At 38.3% G+C, this 20,366-nt stretch overlaps 1 protein-coding gene across 1 annotated transcript in view; it reads left to right on the top strand.

Annotated features, from left to right (window-relative positions):
- ryr3 (ryanodine receptor 3) overlaps nt 1-20,366 on the top strand; it is a 91,478-nt gene that overhangs the window by 44,609 nt on the left and 26,503 nt on the right. The window contains exons 28-63 of the mRNA XM_016529249.1: nt 240-414; nt 601-809; nt 898-1,125; nt 1,238-1,398; nt 1,563-1,722; nt 2,901-2,987; nt 3,075-3,301; nt 3,470-4,289; nt 5,259-5,459; nt 6,264-6,366; nt 6,719-6,853; nt 7,990-8,263; nt 8,509-8,623; nt 9,524-9,656; nt 11,137-11,240; nt 11,568-11,703; nt 11,830-12,013; nt 12,184-12,292; nt 12,422-12,542; nt 12,739-12,908; nt 13,213-13,433; nt 13,598-13,688; nt 15,443-15,583; nt 16,405-16,568; nt 16,664-16,742; nt 16,860-16,949; nt 17,058-17,204; nt 17,302-17,361; nt 17,637-17,712; nt 17,805-17,928; nt 18,477-18,592; nt 18,700-18,767; nt 18,877-18,998; nt 19,323-19,372; nt 19,471-19,531; nt 19,612-19,850. Coding sequence (XP_016384735.1) covers nt 240-414; nt 601-809; nt 898-1,125; nt 1,238-1,398; nt 1,563-1,722; nt 2,901-2,987; nt 3,075-3,301; nt 3,470-4,289; nt 5,259-5,459; nt 6,264-6,366; nt 6,719-6,853; nt 7,990-8,263; nt 8,509-8,623; nt 9,524-9,656; nt 11,137-11,240; nt 11,568-11,703; nt 11,830-12,013; nt 12,184-12,292; nt 12,422-12,542; nt 12,739-12,908; nt 13,213-13,433; nt 13,598-13,688; nt 15,443-15,583; nt 16,405-16,568; nt 16,664-16,742; nt 16,860-16,949; nt 17,058-17,204; nt 17,302-17,361; nt 17,637-17,712; nt 17,805-17,928; nt 18,477-18,592; nt 18,700-18,767; nt 18,877-18,998; nt 19,323-19,372; nt 19,471-19,531; nt 19,612-19,850 — 5,701 coding nt within the window. The remainder of the gene's footprint in view (nt 1-239; nt 415-600; nt 810-897; nt 1,126-1,237; nt 1,399-1,562; nt 1,723-2,900; nt 2,988-3,074; nt 3,302-3,469; nt 4,290-5,258; nt 5,460-6,263; nt 6,367-6,718; nt 6,854-7,989; nt 8,264-8,508; nt 8,624-9,523; nt 9,657-11,136; nt 11,241-11,567; nt 11,704-11,829; nt 12,014-12,183; nt 12,293-12,421; nt 12,543-12,738; nt 12,909-13,212; nt 13,434-13,597; nt 13,689-15,442; nt 15,584-16,404; nt 16,569-16,663; nt 16,743-16,859; nt 16,950-17,057; nt 17,205-17,301; nt 17,362-17,636; nt 17,713-17,804; nt 17,929-18,476; nt 18,593-18,699; nt 18,768-18,876; nt 18,999-19,322; nt 19,373-19,470; nt 19,532-19,611; nt 19,851-20,366) is intronic.

The raw sequence follows: 20,366 nt of genomic DNA on the forward strand, positions 1-20,366 counted from the left end.
ACTGGCACTGTTTTATTTTTGTTTTATGCTGGTACAAGCTATTGAGACAAACAGTGGTGTTCAAAACATTTTCAGTCTGTGTCAACACATTCAAAATATATAGAACAAAACAGAAGTATATTCTGATGAATCTAACTGCTGTGAGATCTTATATTCTATCACAAGATTACCTTGCTAATATTGTTTTATTCGATAAGCGATGATACATGATTTGAATAGTTTCTAAAAATCGCTCCCAGGGCCGCCGGGTTCATATGGGCAGTCATTTCTTTGGGAGGACGTGGACTAAAGGAGATGTGGTGGGCTGCATGATCAACATGGAGGACAAATCCATGATATTCACCCTGAATGGAGAGATCGTAATCACCAATAAGGGCTCTGAGCTCTGCTTTGCTGACTTTGAAGCTGAAGATGGTAAACAGACAATAATCATCATAAGCACAAAGGATCTGTAATATATTCTATATAGGCAAATCACATATTATAAGAATGAAAGTAAAGGAAAAAGGCATTCATTTTTATTTTATTTTTTTTAAGTAATTGGTCCATAATTTTTAAGACATGCTTTGAACTGATACACACTGACCTTTGTCACCATAGGATTCATCCCAGTGTGCAGCCTGGGTCTTTCCCAAATTGGCCGCATGAATTTAGGAAAAGACGCTAGTACTTTTAAGTACTACACTATGTGTGGCCTTCAGGAGGGCTTTGAACCCTTTGCTGTTAATATGAATCGAGAAGTCACCATGTGGTTCAGCAAACGCCTACCTACGTTTGTTAATGCACCAGAGGACCACCCCCATATTGAGGTGCAAACAGATGTTGTGAATTATACCTTTTTACTCTCTTGGAAAATACTGGGGTAGATTCTTTAAACTGCATCCCTTTTGCATTTAGGTTACTAGAATTGATGGGACTGTGGACACACCTCCATGTCTAAAGGTGACACACAAGACATATGGGACCCAGACCAGCAATGACGACATGGTCTGCTGTCGTCTAAGCATGCCTGTTGAATTCCACTCTGGCCCTTGGAAGATCACTGATATCAATGAGGTGATCGCTGAGGACCAAAGAGCCAAGAAGGATGATGGAGGCAAGATTGATTATGGCAGCATTACAAAGGTAAAAATACTTTACATCTTGTTAATGCTAACCAATGTTGACTTATACATTGAGAATAATGAAAGAACCTTATTATTGTACTCAATTGACTTTTGATGTACTTGTGCTTAAGTACTTCTACTCTGTGAGAGTGTTTGCTGGACAAGATCCATCATCTGTTTGGGTGGGCTGGGTGACACCAGACTACCACTACTATAGCAAGCACTTCAGCCTCAGCACAGTTCGCACTGTCACTGTAACGCTGGGAGACGAGCGGGGACGTGTTCACGAGAGGTCGGTTCAAAAGACTGGTTCACACTTCCAAAAGAAACCCATTATTTCAGACTACTGTTGTTTTCACACAGCTATTTTCACTCTACTCCAACATATATCCTAGACGTATTGGAAATTTCCCCTGATTGAATCGTGTTGTCTTTTTGTCATCTCTTTTAATTCAGCGTGAGGAGGAGTAATTGTTACATGGTCTGCGCTGGGGATGTTGTCAGTGGCCCCACAGGCCGTAGTAACACTGATCTGGAGATTGGCTGCTCCATAGATCTGGCCTCAGGCCTGGTCTCATTCACTGCCAATGGCAGAGATCTGCCTACTGCATACCAGGTAATCTCAGCTCCTAACCTTTAACAAAATAGGGCACAACGACATTGCTAGATGTAAATAACATCCAAGGCTTAGCCCGTTAGTACCGTATCATAATGCAAAGCTTACGTACTACAATTCACTTCACATTTTCAGGATTTTTAAGTTGACTATTAATGCTTCTAAGGTTTCCTAGAGGAGATAATAAAATAAGTGACAATACTGTTATGCTTCTTAGTATAGTGGTGACAAAAGTCTGAAGTTTAAATCCTAGAGAAACTTTAACTTTTTCTTATTACAATTAAGTTTAAATAGATCTATTAAAATTGCAAATGAGGATTTCATTGGCACAATCCCAGCCAGTTTGTTGTTTAATGTGCAGTTGTTTTGTACTAATGTATCACAATGTGTAGCGCTACCCCAGTACAATAATGGTGCAAAAACCAAGAGGTGACAAAATGGCTGCATCCAAAATCACATTTTTTTTTTTGAGTAGGTTAAGTGCTTTGCAACCATTACAAAAAGTATGTTCTCTATATTGTGAATGTGTTTAATATGAATGTATTCTGGATGTACTACATTTGTCATGTTGTCATTATCATGTGACCCACCATTCATAACTCGTCTCCTGTGGCCTCATGGGATAGTGAAGTGTCCACTGGGCACTTCAGAATCTCACAGGAAGTAGGTCATCTGGGTATTTTCTGCCTAATCTTTTATGAGTACTGTGATTTCGGACATATGTACTACTCTTTTCACATAATATAGTGTAGTAGTTATAGTAGGGACTTTTTTTTTTTTGGATGCAGCCAATATGCCATCATTTGCTGCATTTTTAGTACATTCCAGTCTGATTTTCTTTTTAAAAGTTGGCTAAATGTTAAGGGGTTTTATTTCAATGAAAAGTAAAGTATTTGGAATGTTATTCCCAACTTTGGTTTGAAAGTGAGACTTTCTACAGAGCCAGTAATGGCTAGCGCAGTGTAATTTTAATGAATCTCTGTGCTTTTCTAGTCTTAGTTTACCTCAGGCTCTGATTTTGAATCAGACTCACAACAGCAAATATTTAAAAGGCTGTATCATGTCTGAGCAGTCTGGATTTACATTAATCCTAAGTAGTGTGCAACACTTGCTTGTCCAAGTAGAGCAAGTAAACTTATCAGAATAGACTTCATATGCATTCTTCTGCCTTCTTTTAGGTTGAGCCTAACACTAAGTTCTTCCCTGCTGTGTTTGTTCAACCCACAAGTCCCAACCTCTTCCAGTTTGAGTTTCCAAAAATCCCAGTAAGTCTATATACTATTAATGTTTTCAAGTTCCTCCATTTCACACATTATAATTCACTGACATGATCTGCATCAATCCTCACACAGGATGCAATGCCCCTGTCTTCAGCCATCTTTAAGAGTTTACAAAGAAACCCAGAGCCCCAGTGTCCTCCTCGGCTGGATGTGCAGACAATCGTGTCCGTATTGTGGAGCAGAATGCCCAACACCTTCCTGTCGGTGGAGACGGCCCGTGTGAGTGAGAGGCATGGCTGGGTGGTGCAGTGTCTGGAGCCCCTGCAGATGATGGCTGTTCATATCCCAGAGGAGAACAGGTGATGCATTACTCATACACTCTGTTTTCCACATGCAATGACTTGCAACTTTGTATTCCTGGGAATGTGACCTTTCATTGAAATAAAACCCCTTAAGTGCTCATTTGGCTCCAATGCCAGCTGGCTTGAATGAAGATCTTAACCTACTTCCTGTTTGCCACGCCGTAGGTGTATAGACATCATGGAACTATCAGAAAACGAAGATCTACGGCAGTTCCACTATCATACTTTAAAGGTCTTCTGCGCCCTTTGTGCATTGGGCAACACTCGCGTTGCTCACGCCCTCTGTAGCCATCTTGACCAATCGCAGCTCCTGTATACCATTGATAACCAGTACCTGTCTGGTCAACTGCGTGAAGGCTTTTACGATGTCCTCATCAGCATTCACCTGGAGACGGGCAAAGAGACCCATCTCATGATGAACAATGAGTTTATAATCCCAGTAACGGATGAGACGAGGAGCATCCGCCTCTTCCCTGACGACTCTAAGCGTCACTCTCTTCCTGGCGTAGGCTTGAGCACTTCACTTGCCCCTCGTTTCAACTTCACCCCTCCGTATTTCATTACCCCCAAGCGCGATCAGCCTCTCTTCAGCCCTCAGATCCCTCTGGGTATCCTGAAGGAGAAAGCCATCAGTATGCTTACGGAAGCTGTGCAGGGCGGAGGCGCCCACATTCGAGATCCTGTGGGCGGAAGCGTTGAGTATCAGTTTGTGCCGATTCTCAAGCTGATCGGCACCCTGCTGATAATGGGTGCGATGACCAGCGAGGAGGTGAGGACCATCCTGCTTCTCATTGACCCCGGTGTGTTTGGGGACGGGAAGGAGGAGGAGGAGCAAACAGCAGTGGTGGAACAGGGAGCGGAGAAAGAGGAGGCCGCCAGTAATGAAGAGAAGGCTGTGGAGGCAGGGGAGGAGGAGAGTAAAGAGGCCAAGCAGTCTCCCAAAGGTCTTCTAGAGAAAAGCTTGCCTGAGTCAGTCAAACGGCAGGTGAGTAACTTGTTATCTTGTACATTATGGTCTGTTGTTTGCATTCATATTACTTTAGCATTAAGGTCCATATTGTGGTTAAGATTTTAATCTGAAAAAGTTGTTTACAAGCTCTTCAGTGATTGAAGTATGCTTGCTCTTGTCTTGCTATTTTTTAACTTGAGACAGAAGTGTAATTTATTTTATTTAATTATTATGTAATTATTTATCTCATTAATAGCTCATTAAAAGCTCATTAAAGTTTATTTTTTTTTAAGTAAGAAATAAGAAGTATGACTGTCGTAATTACCATAATTACTAGATGACACGAACCCAAATGTTCTGCCAGGAGCAGTTCACATCCTCAGTCTCAGAATAATGCATTCTATGGCAACACTATTAACGCCAAAATGAATCTGTGTAATTAAATAATCAGTAGACAAAACATTGTGTTTCATTAATAAACTTTTAAAGTTCATTTAACTTATTTAGCAGGATATTAGACATTAGTTATCCAGCTCTACGCTATCTACTTTCATATTAACTTTGCCATTATTAAGACATTAACAGTAGTCATTTATTGGACTAATTAAATGGAAATAAAAATAAAATTTTACTGCAGAATCTGCTGCTGTTTTGAGTGTTTCCACATGGCGATACAGCAGTCAGGTGGTACAAGTCGGAGTTTGCAAATTGTAATTATGACATTACCTGAAATAATAATTAATATGCCAGTTGAAAATCAAAATATTGGCTTCATTTGTTTATTCCAATCAGTAAAATGCATTTGCATGAGATATTTACATGGTTCTTGTGCATTTAACCAAGGTGAGTATGAATGAGTATAGGAACTACAAAATCTTCCTGTGGAGGTTTATATTTCCCACCAATTTTTAGACCTCAACTGTACCTCTAAAATATCTTGACTGAGATACTGTATATGCATTCAAATGAAGTGAGATTTTGTGTAATTGTTTGGTTGTTGTGCAGATGTGTGAACTGCTGCACTATTTCTGTGACTGTGAGCTGAAGCAGCGCATTGAGGCTATAGTGGCCTTCTCAGATGATTTTGTGTCCAAGCTGCAATTCAATCAGAAGTTCCGCTACAACGAGTTGATGCAAGCCCTCAACATGTCAGCTGCTGTCACTGCCAAGAAGACAAGAGAGTTTCGCTCACCTCCCCAAGAGCAGGTAAGCCTTCTTTATAGACTCACATAAAGCCTCATTCTTCATAGATCTCAGAATGTCCAGAAAAGACCTTTAATGACACTTGAACACTTGAATGAAAGACGTCAGACCATCTCCATTGTCTTCAGCACATGCAGCTCATAATGTGTTCACTTTTCCTGTTGTATAATTCCAAATATATTTGGTTTTATTATACAATATTAAAAAAAAAATTTGACAGAGGACTGCTTCTCCTGCTGTCTCCATGTTGCTGCTAATTTCTGAATGCAAACTGCATCGTTGTGAATGGGAGCGAGAAAATAAACACCTTGGCATCACAACAGATTTTCAGCTGTACAGCAGTACTACTAATAAACCAGTGCCAATGTCTTGAGTTATTGTCCTTTGATTTGTGCTTAGCACAGCTCCAAGACTCTTGGACTAGACTTTTTTCCAGAATCATCCATTTTTACTTTTTTTAATTACACTTCTGTTTCGGTAACTGAAAAGATGCATCTTTTCTTGCATTAAATGCACACCACATCTACTAACTGAGAAAACCCCTTGTAGTTTAGCTTATGTGGCCATTGTAAGCTCATGTCGGAAATAAACTGGTCTGTCTTTGTAACCAGGGCAACAGAAAGGTTTTTTACAGATACAGCTGATTTCCATTAGAATGTTACATAACGTCTGTTAAAGGTTAGGCTTATGAAATCTATATTTCATGATCCATCATATTTTAAAAAAGATTTCAGATTGCATCTCAGTTTTGGTTGTGGTGAAGTGATGCTTTTTTTCCTGAAGCAGCATATATATTTTTAATTGCAGATAAACATGTTGTTGAACTTCAGTGCTGGTGATGATTGCACCTGCCCTGAGGAGCTGCAAGAGGAGCTTCAAAGCTTTCATGATGACCTGCGACTACATTGTGGTATATTTTTATCCATTCTTTCCATTGTTTACCTCCATTCTCAACCTATTTCTCTCTAAGTAACTGTACTCTGTTTTAAAAAAAAAAAGAAAAAGTCAAATCATTTTCAAATTCTACGTCATATAATCTTGTGATGTTCTTTCAGTTTCGTTTAGTTTTAATTATACTTCCTTAAATTCAACTTTAAATTACAAATCTACAGCCTGTTCTACCACAATTCAAATTCAAGGGTTTTAAAGGCATAATTAATTCAGTTCTTAATGGTGCACAACCCTGATATCATGAATTGTCATTTGCAGCACAAATAATCAGAAGATGCAGATAAAGTTTTCATCTTTGTGTATATACACAGGAATCCCTATGGAAGAGGAAGAGGAGGAGCAGGACACATCTCTTAAAGGCCGCCTAATGTCCCTGGTATACAAGATTAAAGGTCGTCCCCAAAAAACTGAGGAAAAACCAACGGAGCAAGAACAGGCTGCTCCTAGTAAGGCTTGTTAAAAATAGATTCTTCAAACGTTTTATATTTCGTAGTGTTTCATTATACCTTTGTTCTGCTGTATCTGGTTAAAAAGGTTATCTGGTTATCTCTTGAGGGTCAGAACATTCTAAACCAAGCTATGGTTTAGAGCAACATTTCTAAAGACTTCTACACATTATTTAACATGTACTTAATGTGTTTAAAGCTTAGCTGCACTCCCAAAGAAGTAGATCAAAAGTAGTACTAAAATGCTATGAAAAAAGACCATAAATAATGTCCTAAATGTAAGTATTAAATAGAGGTATTTCCATTAAAGAGACAAGGAGGGCAGGACAAAAAGGGGAAAATACAGTACCAAATGAAAAAATTTTTTTTTTCTATTAACAAAAGTTATATGACTTGGTTTCAATAAACATGCAAAAATATTGTGCTATCAGTGTTGAAACCATATAAACATCACATGGAACATAATTTACATTAGACCAAAAAAAAAAAGATCCAAATGCAGAGACAGGCTTTTCTTTTACCCATACACTACTGATATTAAGTTAATAATAAATGGCTTATGATCAGAAACATTGTTTCTACTGTGTTTGTTTTATAAACCCTTTGAAATCAAAAGAAAGTCAGTACTGAGCTTCAAATCAGCAGAAAAGGGTATTAAGGTGGCAAGGATATTAGCATAGACTTAAATCATGTTACCAGCCATGGGTAGACAGGTACGTATTAAAATGGATGTAATTTGCAGATGTTGGATAAAAAGCGTCAGTGCTGCACTCTCTCTTGATGAGAGAAATATGTGATTAGAGCAGCTATTCTAAGAAAAGCACACAGTGTCAATTTGTGAATAGAAAATATTAATAGATGTAACGACATACACTAATGGTCCTAACACATGACTAGAGCACAGGGTCTGAAATCTCTTCTACATGAAGGGCCATTTTTTATTTAATATTAGTAATTACTGTTCCATATCACCCTTATTCATTTATTAATATTAGTATACTTTATGCAGTATAATACAATACACCAGTTCAACAGTTACAGCATTAATAAGCATTATATTGCAAAGATCTAATTAAAAATTAAAAAAACAAACCATGCAAATATCTTTTTATCAAAGTCTGTATTGTCTCCTCCAGCGAACCTGAAGGAGCTGATATCTCAGACTATGGTAACCTGGGCTCAGGAGTGCAAGATCCAAGACCCGGCACTGGTCCGCAGCATGTTCAGCCTTTTGAGAAGGCAGTATGATGGCATCGGTGAGCTGCTCAGGGCCTTGAGGAAGAGCTACACCATCAGTGCCAGATCTGTAGGGGACGCGATAAACCTGCTGGCCTCGCTGGGCCAGATCCGTTCACTACTTAGCGTCCGCATGGGGGAAGAGGAGGGCCAGCTTATGATCGACGGCCTGGGGTAAAATTTCAACTTCCGTTCTTTAAGAGGTTTACATCCTACTATACATTTAGATTGCCCTTGCCATCATCTAATACTCACTTACACTCCCACTTCCTGTTTTATTTTACATTTATTTAGACAAAATAGTTCAGAATTTGCAAATCAACCATCGTCTTATCACATCAGCCAGATTTTTAATATCAAAGCATCCCTTCACTGTACAGCTACATCCTATAAAGTGTTTGTCTTATTCTTGCACTCAGGGACATCATGAACAACAAAGTGTTTTACCAGCATCCAAATCTGATGCGTGTTCTTGGCATGCACGAGACAGTAATGGAGGTCATGGTCAATGTGCTGGGAGGAGGCAAGGATAAGGTACTTTTTTTGAGCCATACTGCCCCAAAAGGTGCTTTTTCTGGGGTGGGATGCTCCGGTTATGTTCAGTTTATGTAATTTATTATATCCCGATGGTGTGACTTCAGTTGTAATGCACATGCTTAAGAAGTTTCTTCTGTCTGTTTTATCAACTGATAAAGAACAAAACTTCTTCACAAGTTGCTTTTGTTCCTCTTGTATGCCACTTTGGATAATCGTCTGCCGAATGCATAAATGTAAATGTTTAGACTTCAGATAATATTGTTTATGATTATAATAAGATCCCATGACTCAGTTGGACACTTGTGAGTCCAGGCCGGGCCAAACCCCTCTCAGCCAAACCTTCTTAAACTAAACACGATATCTAGAGGGATATCACGTAGTGCATGGGAAGAAACAGTAGCTACAGTACCCCGTGTCTAACAGCTTAATACCTCCTTATGTATTAGGGGTGGCAATAGGGCGAAAGCTAAGACAAGAACAGAAGGAATGGGTCGCTTCTCATGCCAGTCCTTTTTGGGATTTGAGGAGTCTAGGATGTGAATTAATACCACTGACTATGCCAGATATGACATTGCCACAGTGTCTCTCATTTCTGCTTGGCAGCCTCATTAAAGAGGCCTCACGCAAAGGGACGTGGGTTGCAGACATTTAGGGTGACCATATTCCCTGCTCAGATGAAGTACATAACATATTTGCTTGTATTTGCCTCACGTTTCATATTTCAGTCTGGTTTAGCTGTCTGGGGGGTTCTTTCGATATCTGGAGTATGTTACATTACACACATTTAGTAGCCGTGTGAGGACACGCACGCGAAAAAGATGAAAGATTAATTTGAAGTGTGAAGGAAACGATCTCCGTCTGTGCAGAGGTGAAATGAATGCTGTTTTTAACTCTCAGGAGATTGCCTTCCCCAAGATGGTGGCCAGCTGTTGTCGCTTCCTGTGCTACTTCTGTCGCATCAGCCGTCAGAACCAGAAGGCTATGTTTGACCACCTGAGCTACCTCCTGGAGAACAGCAGTGTGGGGCTGGGTAATCACACACACACACACAAACACACAGTTCTTCAGGTATGCAGGTCAGGCAGGGCTGAATCACAGTGTCTGTGTTGCCATGTCCACTTATTAAAGTGACTTTGGGAAGTTTGTTTTTCTCATAGTCTTTTTGGGCTTATTTTACAGCCACAGTCACGTATTTCAGCTTGCAAATGCTGCTAGCTGTGAGCACAAAAATGAGATATGCCACACATACACCACAGAGGACCGCAACTCAAAGGGGAGTGGCAAAAGTTGTGTTACTGTACATACCCTATAAAAACTGGGTAGTTACACCTCTGTGTTTGGTCTCCAGAGCACAATAAAGGTCTCTAATAGCAGTTATGAAATATCCCCACCTACTGTTTGAGCCACACTCTGTGAATTATTATTAATCGCTGTAGTTTGTTTGTCCTTAGCTCCTGTTTTTTATTCTTTCCCTGTTCTTTCCATATAAGTCTTATATGCTCACTGACACTACATTTATATGATACGAATGTACAGTAAAACAGTAATATTGTAAAATTTTGCTACAATTGAAAATAGCTTTCTTCTGTTTTAATATATTTTAAAATGTAATTTATTCCTGAGATTGCAAAGCTGAATTTTCAGAAGTCATTACTTCAGTCACATGCTCCTTCAGAAATCATTCTAATATGCAGATTTGTCTTTTTTTTTTTTTTTAAAGGAAATCTTTTATAACATTATAATTTCTTTTACTGTCACTTTTTATTAATTTAATATGTCCTTTCTTTAAACACTTCCCTAAAAACAAAACTTACGTTGGTCGGGAAAGTAATTTATTTCAGGCTTTTTGCGTAAGACCGGCTTGCTTGTTTTTTGAGCAAGATCTGGCAACCCTGCACAGTGCACTGGTTTGACTGTGAATAATAGCTTGTGCAGCTGAGAGCACCTGACTGTGCAGGAGTCGTTTCCTATAACAGCACATTAATGAGCAGCTGAGAGCCCACTCACCCCTTTATAGGCCTTATCACCCTCAGATCAATGACAGGACAGATTAGATCAGATGAAGATAAGGCCGGGAGCTGCATCCACAGATGCACAATTTTATGTTAACATTTCTTCGTGTTGCATAGATAGTGTTATGCAGCTACAGTGTTAGTTATTACATTTTTTATTAATACAAGCTCACCGATTGGTATGTGCAAAGCAGCAGAATTAGGTTGTAATCAGAAATCCATCCAAATATGCTGAAATGTATGGTTGTAAACAATAATTAATATAAATGATATAAAGTGAAGAAGATTATAACTCTTTATAATTGCTAAACTAAAGTTATTTTAGAAAACTATTTCTATACGTTTATAGCATAGCATAATATAATAACATGGACAAGAGGATGAGATACCTAGTTGGAAAAAAAGGAAAGACTGCCATCTGTTGGTGATTTTGCCTCAATAAAAATCTGCTATCCCTATTGGCCATATGGAGATAATCTTTGTTTCCTATTTCTCTAGCTTGCCCAGCCATGAGAGGCTCTACACCTTTAGATGTGGCTGCTTCCTCTGTGATGGACAACAACAGTTTAGCTCTGGCACTTGAGGAACCGGATCTTGAGAAGGTAACAGTTCAACATCAGTATAACATCATCTCTTCTCATATGACAGTGCTTAGTAAGATTCTTTAAAATTAAATGGAATTTATATAGAAGCTTTCCTTGTAAAGAAAAAAAAAACAGTTAAATAAACTCAGACTGTTGTGACAGTCACTGAGTTTTTAGTAGAGCATCATCGGATTAAATAGCAGCATGGATCAAGCTATGGTAATTGATGTTCTGTGTTGCACTACCAAATAAAGTTACTGGCTGAATGGTTGCCAAATAAATTTGGCTAAGCCAATCTTTAGTGCCATTAGTTTCATTTAGAATTCTGTCCATGTGTGTTTTCAGGTGGTGACATATCTGGCAGGCTGTGGCTTACAGAACTGCCCAATGCTCATTGCCAGGGGATACCCAGACATTGGCTGGAACCCAATTGAAGGAGAACGTTATTTATCCTTCCTACGGTTTGCTGTCTTTGTCAATTGTTAGTCCATTTTACCACAAAGATGAGGTTTCATGTCTTGTGTCTTGGTTAATGGAAAAGGACTTGTATCATTATGTAAACGTTATGTTATGTATCATTGTCTATGTATCATTCTGGTCATCTCAGGTGAAAGTGTTGAAGAGAATGCTAATGTAGTGGTGAAGCTTTTGATCAGGCGTCCGGAGTGCTTTGGACCTGCTCTCAGAGGAGAGGGAGGGCAAGGTTTACTCGCTGCCATGAAGGAAGCCATCAAGATCTCAGAAGATCCTGCTTTAGACCTGCCTAACTTACCCGAGGGGGCTGCACACACGTAAGACTACTGAATTCTTCCCTCAGATCTACATTATTTGCCATTTTATGTTAGGTGTGTAGAGTTGAAAAACTGAGCTGTAGTTTGAGTTGTCCTACCACCCCACGCTTTGACCTCAGGATTGAGCAAGCATGACTTAAAATAAGCATGTACACTCTTTGTTTTGACAGCGTCGGAGAGGATGAAGAGGAGGAGGAGGTCGCCCACATGGGCAACTCTATTATGTCTTTCTACTCAGCCCTTATTGATCTTCTGGGCCGCTGTGCACCTGAGATGCATGTGAGTGCTCATTTCTGCCACATTTTATTGATTTACCAAGCTAGGGGCAAAACTCGCAGTTTCCTTCACTATAGTGCTGTTGCACTGTACATGGCTTCACTTTAATATTATACCGATGCTGTTTTACAGCTTATAAACAAAGGCAAAGGCGAAGCACTGCGTATCCGTGCCATCCTCCGTTCCTTAGTTCCCATGAAAGATTTGGTGGGAATTATCAGTATTCCACTCAAAATGCCGGTCGTCAATAAAGGTTTGTACATGTCACTAGATGCCTTTGAAAGAGTCTGAAGATATCATCTCTGAAACTCATTATGTGCCTAAGACTGATTGACGCTATTACTCTTTCAATGTCATCTTCATCCATTTGTGTCTCATTATCTGTGCTGCTTGTTCCGCAGTCATTATAACCCTAATGTCTTTTTGTTTTAACTCTCTCGTTTGCTTAGATGGCATCGTGACAGAGCCAGATATGAATGCCAGCTTCTGTCCGGAGCATAAGGCACCCATGGTGCTTTTCCTGGACCGTGTCTATGGTATTGACGACCAGAGCTTCTTGATGCACCTGCTGGAGGTGGGCTTCCTGCCAGACCTGCGAGCATCAGCCTCCCTGGACTCGGTAAGGCTGCTTTGCAGTGCAAAAAAGAGAAAAGTCGCAGACATAAATTTATCATGCCTTGTGTGAAAAAGCCTAAAAGGTTCATGTGATTCCAACCATTTAATATGGTGATTCAGCAGAGGCAAAAAGTGGATAGTGTATGAATATCGAAAAGAACCCATTTAATTTAGCTACAAATTAAGAGTGTATTTTGTGGTTTTGTATTATTAAAGTTTTCTTTTTTATTTATTCACATTTAATCAATGTAAACATTCAACTCATTTACATGATGATTTGTTTTTCATGTTATTTTTGCATCCATCAGGAGGTGCTCAGGACCACAGAGACAGCTCTGGCCATGAACCGCTACATTGGATCTGCAGTGCTTCCTCTGTTGACCCGCTGTGCTCATCTTTTCGCTCACACTGAGCACTATGCAACGCTCGTTGACTCTACGCTGCACACCATCTATCGCCTCTCAAAGGGCCGATCACTCACCAAGGCCCAGAGAGATGCTATTGATGAATGTCTGCTGGCCATTTGCATGTAAGAACCTCTTGAAAACCTTTAGCGGAGTGGCTGGGATGGTTTCCACAGCTCAGCGGAATTAAAATGCCATTTTCATACTATAGATTACCATACTATTTCTTAATTAGAAATCGCTGGAATGTAGGTTAGGTATCATCTGATGCTATTTATACTTTCTTTAGGCATCTGAGGCCATCAATGCTACAGCAACTTTTACGTCGTCTTGTGCTTGATGTTCCACAGCTTACAGAGTACTGCAAGATGCCCATTAAGGTGAGTTTAGTAAACAGTAAATATAAGGACACTACTATTCAAAAGTTTGGGTGGTAAGATTTTTAAATGTTTTTGTAAGAAAACTTTTTTTGTTCGCCAAGGCTGCATTTATTTGATCAAAAATACTGTAAAACTGTAATATTGTGAAATATTATTACAATTTGAAATAACTGTTTTCTATTTTAATGTATTTATAGTGTAATTTATTCCTGTGATGGCAAAGTCTTCAGAAACACAAAAAAGTCTGAAATTGAAAGTTGTCAGTGTCACTTTATTATTTATGGGATAAAGGACACTTAATTATGTCCTTTTTTAATGCTCAAGCAACATTTTTTTAAATTATTATTTATATATTATTTATCAATGTTGAAAACAGGTGTGCTTCTTAATATCCTTGTGGAAAACCTGATACATTTTTTCAGGATTCTTTGATAAATAGACAGTTCAAAAGAACAGCATTTATTTAAAATAGCAATGCTTTGAAACATTTACATTCACTTTTGCTCAATTTAATGTGTCACTTTTTTCCGGAAATAATTATGTCCTTTTTTAATGCTCAAGCAGCATTTTTTAAAAATTATTATTTATATATTATTTATCAATGTTGAAAACAGGTGTGCTTCTTAATATCATTGTGGAAAACCTGATACATTTTTTTCAGGATTCTTTGATAAATAGAAAGTTCAAAAGAACAGCATTTATTTAAAATAGCAATGCTTTGAAACATTTACATTCACTTTTGCTCAATTTAATGCATCCTTGCTAAATAAAAGAAACAATTTCTTTCAAAAACCAAAAATATACTGAACCCAAATGGAAGTGTACAATTCATCCTTATTACTCTTTGGTTACATTATTAATTTGAATAAGGCCTCGAGACGAAAATTCACTAAACAGTTCGGCAGTAAAATGGTGCATTGTCATTCTTTTGAATGCAACATGACATATTTCTATGGAAATTACTATGGAAATTCCAACTTATTCACCAAACGCAGCACTATTTTCTTGGTGCAATTATTGTGGTCTTTTAATGATATTAAAAAGATGTTTGTCTACATTTCCTGTTGATCATGGCAGCAATGATTCATCAAATTATGATCACATAGTGGAGAAGAGTTTTGTGATTAAACAAACACAAGATGTATTTATTGTGATTCACATTTAGGATTATTCTTGTGAGTCTGTTTTCACTGTTACCTATGATTTGCAAAAATTCCTTTTATGAAACAGGCGCTAAAACAATGCAGACAGCTTGTGCAAATGCACGGCAATAACAGGGCACACTTCATCCTTGGTGAAAAGTACGTCTCACTACAGTGAGGTCACAGGCTCATGTTTTGACAGCTTTACACACCCTGCACACACACAGGGCATCTGGATTGCACATTACCTGATGCAACTGCCACTATTAGTCACCACAGTTCCTCCTACCCATGATCCTTTGATAGGCAGGTGTGAGCAGGTTGTAATCTCCTCAAAGTTTCAGCACCTTGTCTCTCTGCTGGCAGCTGTCTCACCCTATCATAACCACCCTACCATAGGGCAGGGTTATCAGAAGAGGGCTTGGCAGAAGAACACACACCTTTAAATTATGTTTCAGACATGTGAACCAAAAATGAAATTCCCTAAGTCAAATCCAAGTTTAAAATCAACTCTTATTCTAGACTATTCTAAATAACACTCTGTCTGAAGAGTATAATTTAAAGTATTCTGAATGTTGACAGCTTATTCCACATATCTGTTTACCCTTGCAGCTGTTGACCAATCACTATGAGCAGAACTGGAAGTACTACTGTCTGCCAACAGGCCTGGGCAGCTATGGAATGGCATCAGAGGAGGAACTCCACCTCACCAAAAAACTCTTCTGGGGACTTTTTGATGCTCTTTCTCAAAAGGTACAAACATGCTTCAGTATAAATCTGGGCTGCAGGTTAAGCAAACAATGTATTCAAATAAATTGTTGTTTTTTTATACCAATAAATAAAACTGACAGTTCACCCAAAAATGTCATTTTTTGTCTTTGTTTACTCACCCTCATGCCATTTCAAACCTGTATGATATTTCTTTCTTCTGTGGAACATAAAATAATATATTTTTAGAGATTGCTCTGTTTTTTTTGTGCACACATCAATGGTCACCAAAGTTGTTTGGTTACCAACAATTTTCAAAATATCTTCTTTTGTGTTCCTCAGAAGAAAGAAAGTCATACAGGTTTAGAACAACACAAAGGATCGACAGAGTTTAAATGTTTGGGTGAACACAACTTTTAATATTTGCTGCAAAAGCCCCCAAATTAAGATCATTCAAACACTATATTATTAAATTATATTGTTGTGACACAAAAAAATCATAGAATAGACTAGGAAGTCTGCAAAAATTTTGATTGTTGGTCAAGGTGCACTTCTGTGGTCATAGCATCTGGTCTCACAGTTTTTCAGTGTTTCATGTTTTTACGTTGCTGTGTAAATGTAAAAAAAAATAGCTTTTGAAAATGTGCTTGCATTTTGGTAAGAATGGTAGGAAAATCCCTTACTATAGAAATAATGTATGATTAAAGAGGCATGATTATTTCTGTTCATTAATAATAAACTAAGAACATAATTGAATAATTAAAACACCAAACTGAAAGCACCACTATAAAATTATTTCATTTATTTTGTTAGTCCACAAAGATTTGATCAAACTTTGCTCATTAACTCCATTGTCTGTTTCATAGAAATATGACGCAGAGCTTTTCAAAATGGCCATGCCATGTCTGAGTGCCATAGCTGGTGCCATACCACCTGATTATGTTGACTCCAGCCCAGGTTCCACGTTAGTTAAGCAGGCCTCTGTGGATGCACAAGGCAACTTCGACCCCCAGCCTATTAGCACTGCAAAGTAAGTACCTCTGAAATGCTGGCCAAGAAACTGCATGTAGAAATCCTTTCATTTGACCTTTCAGTGGACTTCACAATATACTGTTTGTCTTTTAGCATCTCGCTGCCTGAAAAGCTAGATTACATAGCAAGCAAGTTTGCTGCGCATTCCCATGAGAAATGGTCCTCTGAGAAGGTTGGATATTGTTAAAACTCATCCCATTAATCTTGCTCGTTTTATTGTGCCACTCGATCTACTCTTCTGTTGAATTAGACAAAGCATGACTGCTTGTTTTATCTTGTGTGGTGATAGATCGCTCTCGGCTGGACTGCGGGAGATAAAGTAGATGACAAAGCTAAAACTCATCCACTTCTGAAACCGTACAAAGCACTGAGTGAAAAGGTACACATAAAACCAAATCACATTCTTCCGTATTGATTTTTGTCTCTAACACAAATGCCAGTTTCAAAGGATGAATTTTAATCTCTTTAAATTTGTCGCTTTGCATAGGAAAGGGAGACTTACCGCTATCCTGTGAAAGAGACTCTGAAGAGCATGTTGGCAATGGGATGGAACATTGAGAGAGCCAAAGAAGGAGAGGCCATGTTCCAGCAAAGGGAATCAGAAAAACAGCGCAAGATATCAGAGTCCTCTCAGGTAATGTTAGACAGCAGGAAGGTGTTTATTTCTTTGTAGTGTCTGTCAACAAATCAAAGCATTTAGCACATTGTGTTGCCTCTTCTCCACTTTACAGGGTGAGTTTATTCCAGCCCCACAAGATTTGGAAAATGTTATTCTATCAAGAGAACTACAGGCAAGTGTGAATCGAATTGCACAAGGTGTCCTTGTTACAGTGTAATTATGCATTTAAGTACTGAGTGATATTAATTAACTACATGCACTTACTGTCTGGTTAGGGTTAGGATTAGGGTTTGGTTTAGGGTTACTTGCATGTAATTATGCATCATTTATTGTTATTATAATAGTAGGTTCACGTAACTTCTAACAAGGACACCTTAAAATAAAGTGTTACCCATATTTCATATATTGTGTATTAAATCTGTATTTTCATTTAAATCATTTCAACAGGCAATGGTTGAAACAGTTGCAGAAAATTACCACAACATTTGGGCAAAGAAGAAGAAAAAGGAACTTGACAGTAAAGGTGATTTCTTTTCTCCTGGAAAAAGTCTGTTTGGCTCAATCCTTTCTAAGCTGTCCCAGATGCATTGACTCACTGTGTGTTGTCATCGAAAGGAGGAGGAAGTCATCCATTGTTGGTACCGTACGACACACTGACGGCAAAGGAGAAGTACAGAGATCGAGAGAAGGCCCAAGAACTCTTTAAATTCCTGCAGGTCAATGGATATGCCATCAGCAGGTCAGTGTTCTCTCAAAACTGTTCTAAATTATCAGAAAAAACGATTCCATTCAGATGCTCAGGGTCTGTAAGATTTTTAAAGACACTAATACTTTTATTCAGCAAGGATGGATGTTTTTGTTTATAATGTTAGAAAAGATTCTATTCTTTTCTGTTCAACAAAAAAAGTTTTTAATATTAAGCAGCACAACTATTTTCAACACTGATGATTAGTCAAAATCAGCATTTTAGAACCATTTCTGAAGGATCATGTGACACTGAAGACTGGAGCAATGATGCTGAAAATGCAGCTTTGACATCACAGGAATAAATTACATTTTAAAAATATATTAGAACAGAAAACAATTATTTTGAAATTGTAATAATAATAATAATAATAGTGCTTCAATGTTTGTACCTATGTATTGATACTTTTGTATTACAAACAATTATTATACTGTGTTGATTTCCAGTCTGGGTCTTGAAACAAAGCCAGAACCACTATACTACAGGATGTTTGCAACAGTTTGTGATCTCTTTATTAACATTTTTTTCCTGTGCATACGTAGAGGTCTGAAGGACATGGAGCAGGATTCCTCTTCTATGGAAAAGAGGATTGCCTATAAGTTCCTCAAGAGGCTCTTGAATTATGTCGATTCTGCACAGGAGTTTATCGCCCATCTTGGTGAGAAAAAATGATGAATATAACAGATTGATGGACTGATAGAAAATGTGATATGTTAAGATAACATATCAAGCTGATCAGTTGTTTTCTCTGCCTAACTTTTTCAGAGGCTTTGGCTACCAGTGGGAAGACAGAAAAATCTCCCCATGATCAAGGGATCAAGTTCTTTGCTAAGGTAGTGTTCAGTTTTCAAGCAAACACGCTCTTACGCAGAACTGTCTTGAATTTTAATATTCCATGGAAGTTAAAGGCCAAGTTTTTTTTCTTGATTGCTTACAACATAGGTTCTGCTGCCCCTCATAGACCAGTACTTCAAAAACCACTGCTTGTACTTCCTGTCATCTCCCAATATCAGCCTGAGTAGCAGTGGCTACGCATCTAACAAAGAGAAGGAGATGATCACCAGGTGCTGCTGTTACAACAAAGCCAAATTCTTATCCATATTATATAAATGCATGCTGACAAAGTAGAATAATACTTAATTAGTTCAGTTTCAGCATATAATAGTATAAACATATTTATCCAGGATGTGTCAGAATTCCTATTCCTTCAGTGTATATACGGAATTCTGTGAAGTGCTGACTTTTCAACTTTTCATAAGGTGGCACTTACATTTTAAATAAGCCATCAAGCTTGGAGTTCTCTGACATTTTTTTGCAAGTTCTCTGCATATACGAATGCAAGGATTGTTTTATGTACATTCATGCTAACTTGAATCATTCTTCCTTAGTCTATTCTGTAAGCTGGCAGCCCTTGTCAGACATAGAATATCACTCTTTGGTAAGACTTCTCAAGAGTATTCAAATGCTTATTATAACTGAGCTTCATTTTGCCTGACGAACCTCATTCCACAGCTTTAAGACTCTCTGTTCTTTCAGGAAGTGACTCCACCACCATGGTGAGCTGCTTGCACATCCTGTCACGCTCACTGGACTTCAGGTAGTGAGCAAAATCTCAGTGCAGCCTGAATCATTGACCAGCTAACAGTCGTTTTGTACTGATTCTGTTATGACCCGTAGGACTGTGATGAAGTCTGGCTCAGAGCTGGTGAAGGCTGGTGTCAGGACATTCTTTGAGAATGCTGCAGAAGACCTAGAGAAGACACTGGAGAACTTGAAGCTGGGGAAGATGGGTCAGTCACGCACCCAGATGAAGGGCGTTACCCAGATCATCAGCTACACCTCAGCGGCCCTGCTGCCCATCCTGACGGTTCTCTTTCAGCATATCACCCAACACCAGTTTGGAGCAGAGCTGCTATGTGAGTCAGTTGTTCTTTGACCTACAGTATGATGTTTGTTTTCATGAATGAGAAACTTATGTAATGAAGACTCATTAAAATGAGAAACTTCCTCATTAAAATGAAACATTTTTTTCATAATGACTTAACATCTCTTAATAATGAGAAATTAAGTCATTATTAAGAGAAAGTCTTGCATTATTATGAGATACTAAGTCATAATTGTCCTCAGTATTAATTATGGGAAAGTTTCTCATCTCTATTTTCTGATATCTGTATGCTTAGTTATTATTGTGAGAAAACATTCTCAATTTAATGAGATGCTAAGTGATAATTATAAGAACGTTTTTCATTATGCTGACTTCCAGAATTATATTTTTTTTCCAGAATTTATATTTATTACTGAATTGCCACAGAAATGGGATAAACAGGAAACAGGAAAACAGGATTCTCATAGAAAATTAATTAAAAACTTTGTGTAAGCACACCTTTTGCAAGAGTTACTTTTTTCAATGTATTTGTATCCAAATTATCTCA

This window comes from Sinocyclocheilus rhinocerous, unplaced genomic scaffold (assembly GCF_001515625.1).
Source record: "Sinocyclocheilus rhinocerous isolate Xijiao unplaced genomic scaffold, SAMN03320098_v1.1 scaffold271, whole genome shotgun sequence".
Taxonomy (NCBI): Eukaryota; Metazoa; Chordata; class Actinopteri; order Cypriniformes; family Cyprinidae; genus Sinocyclocheilus; species Sinocyclocheilus rhinocerous.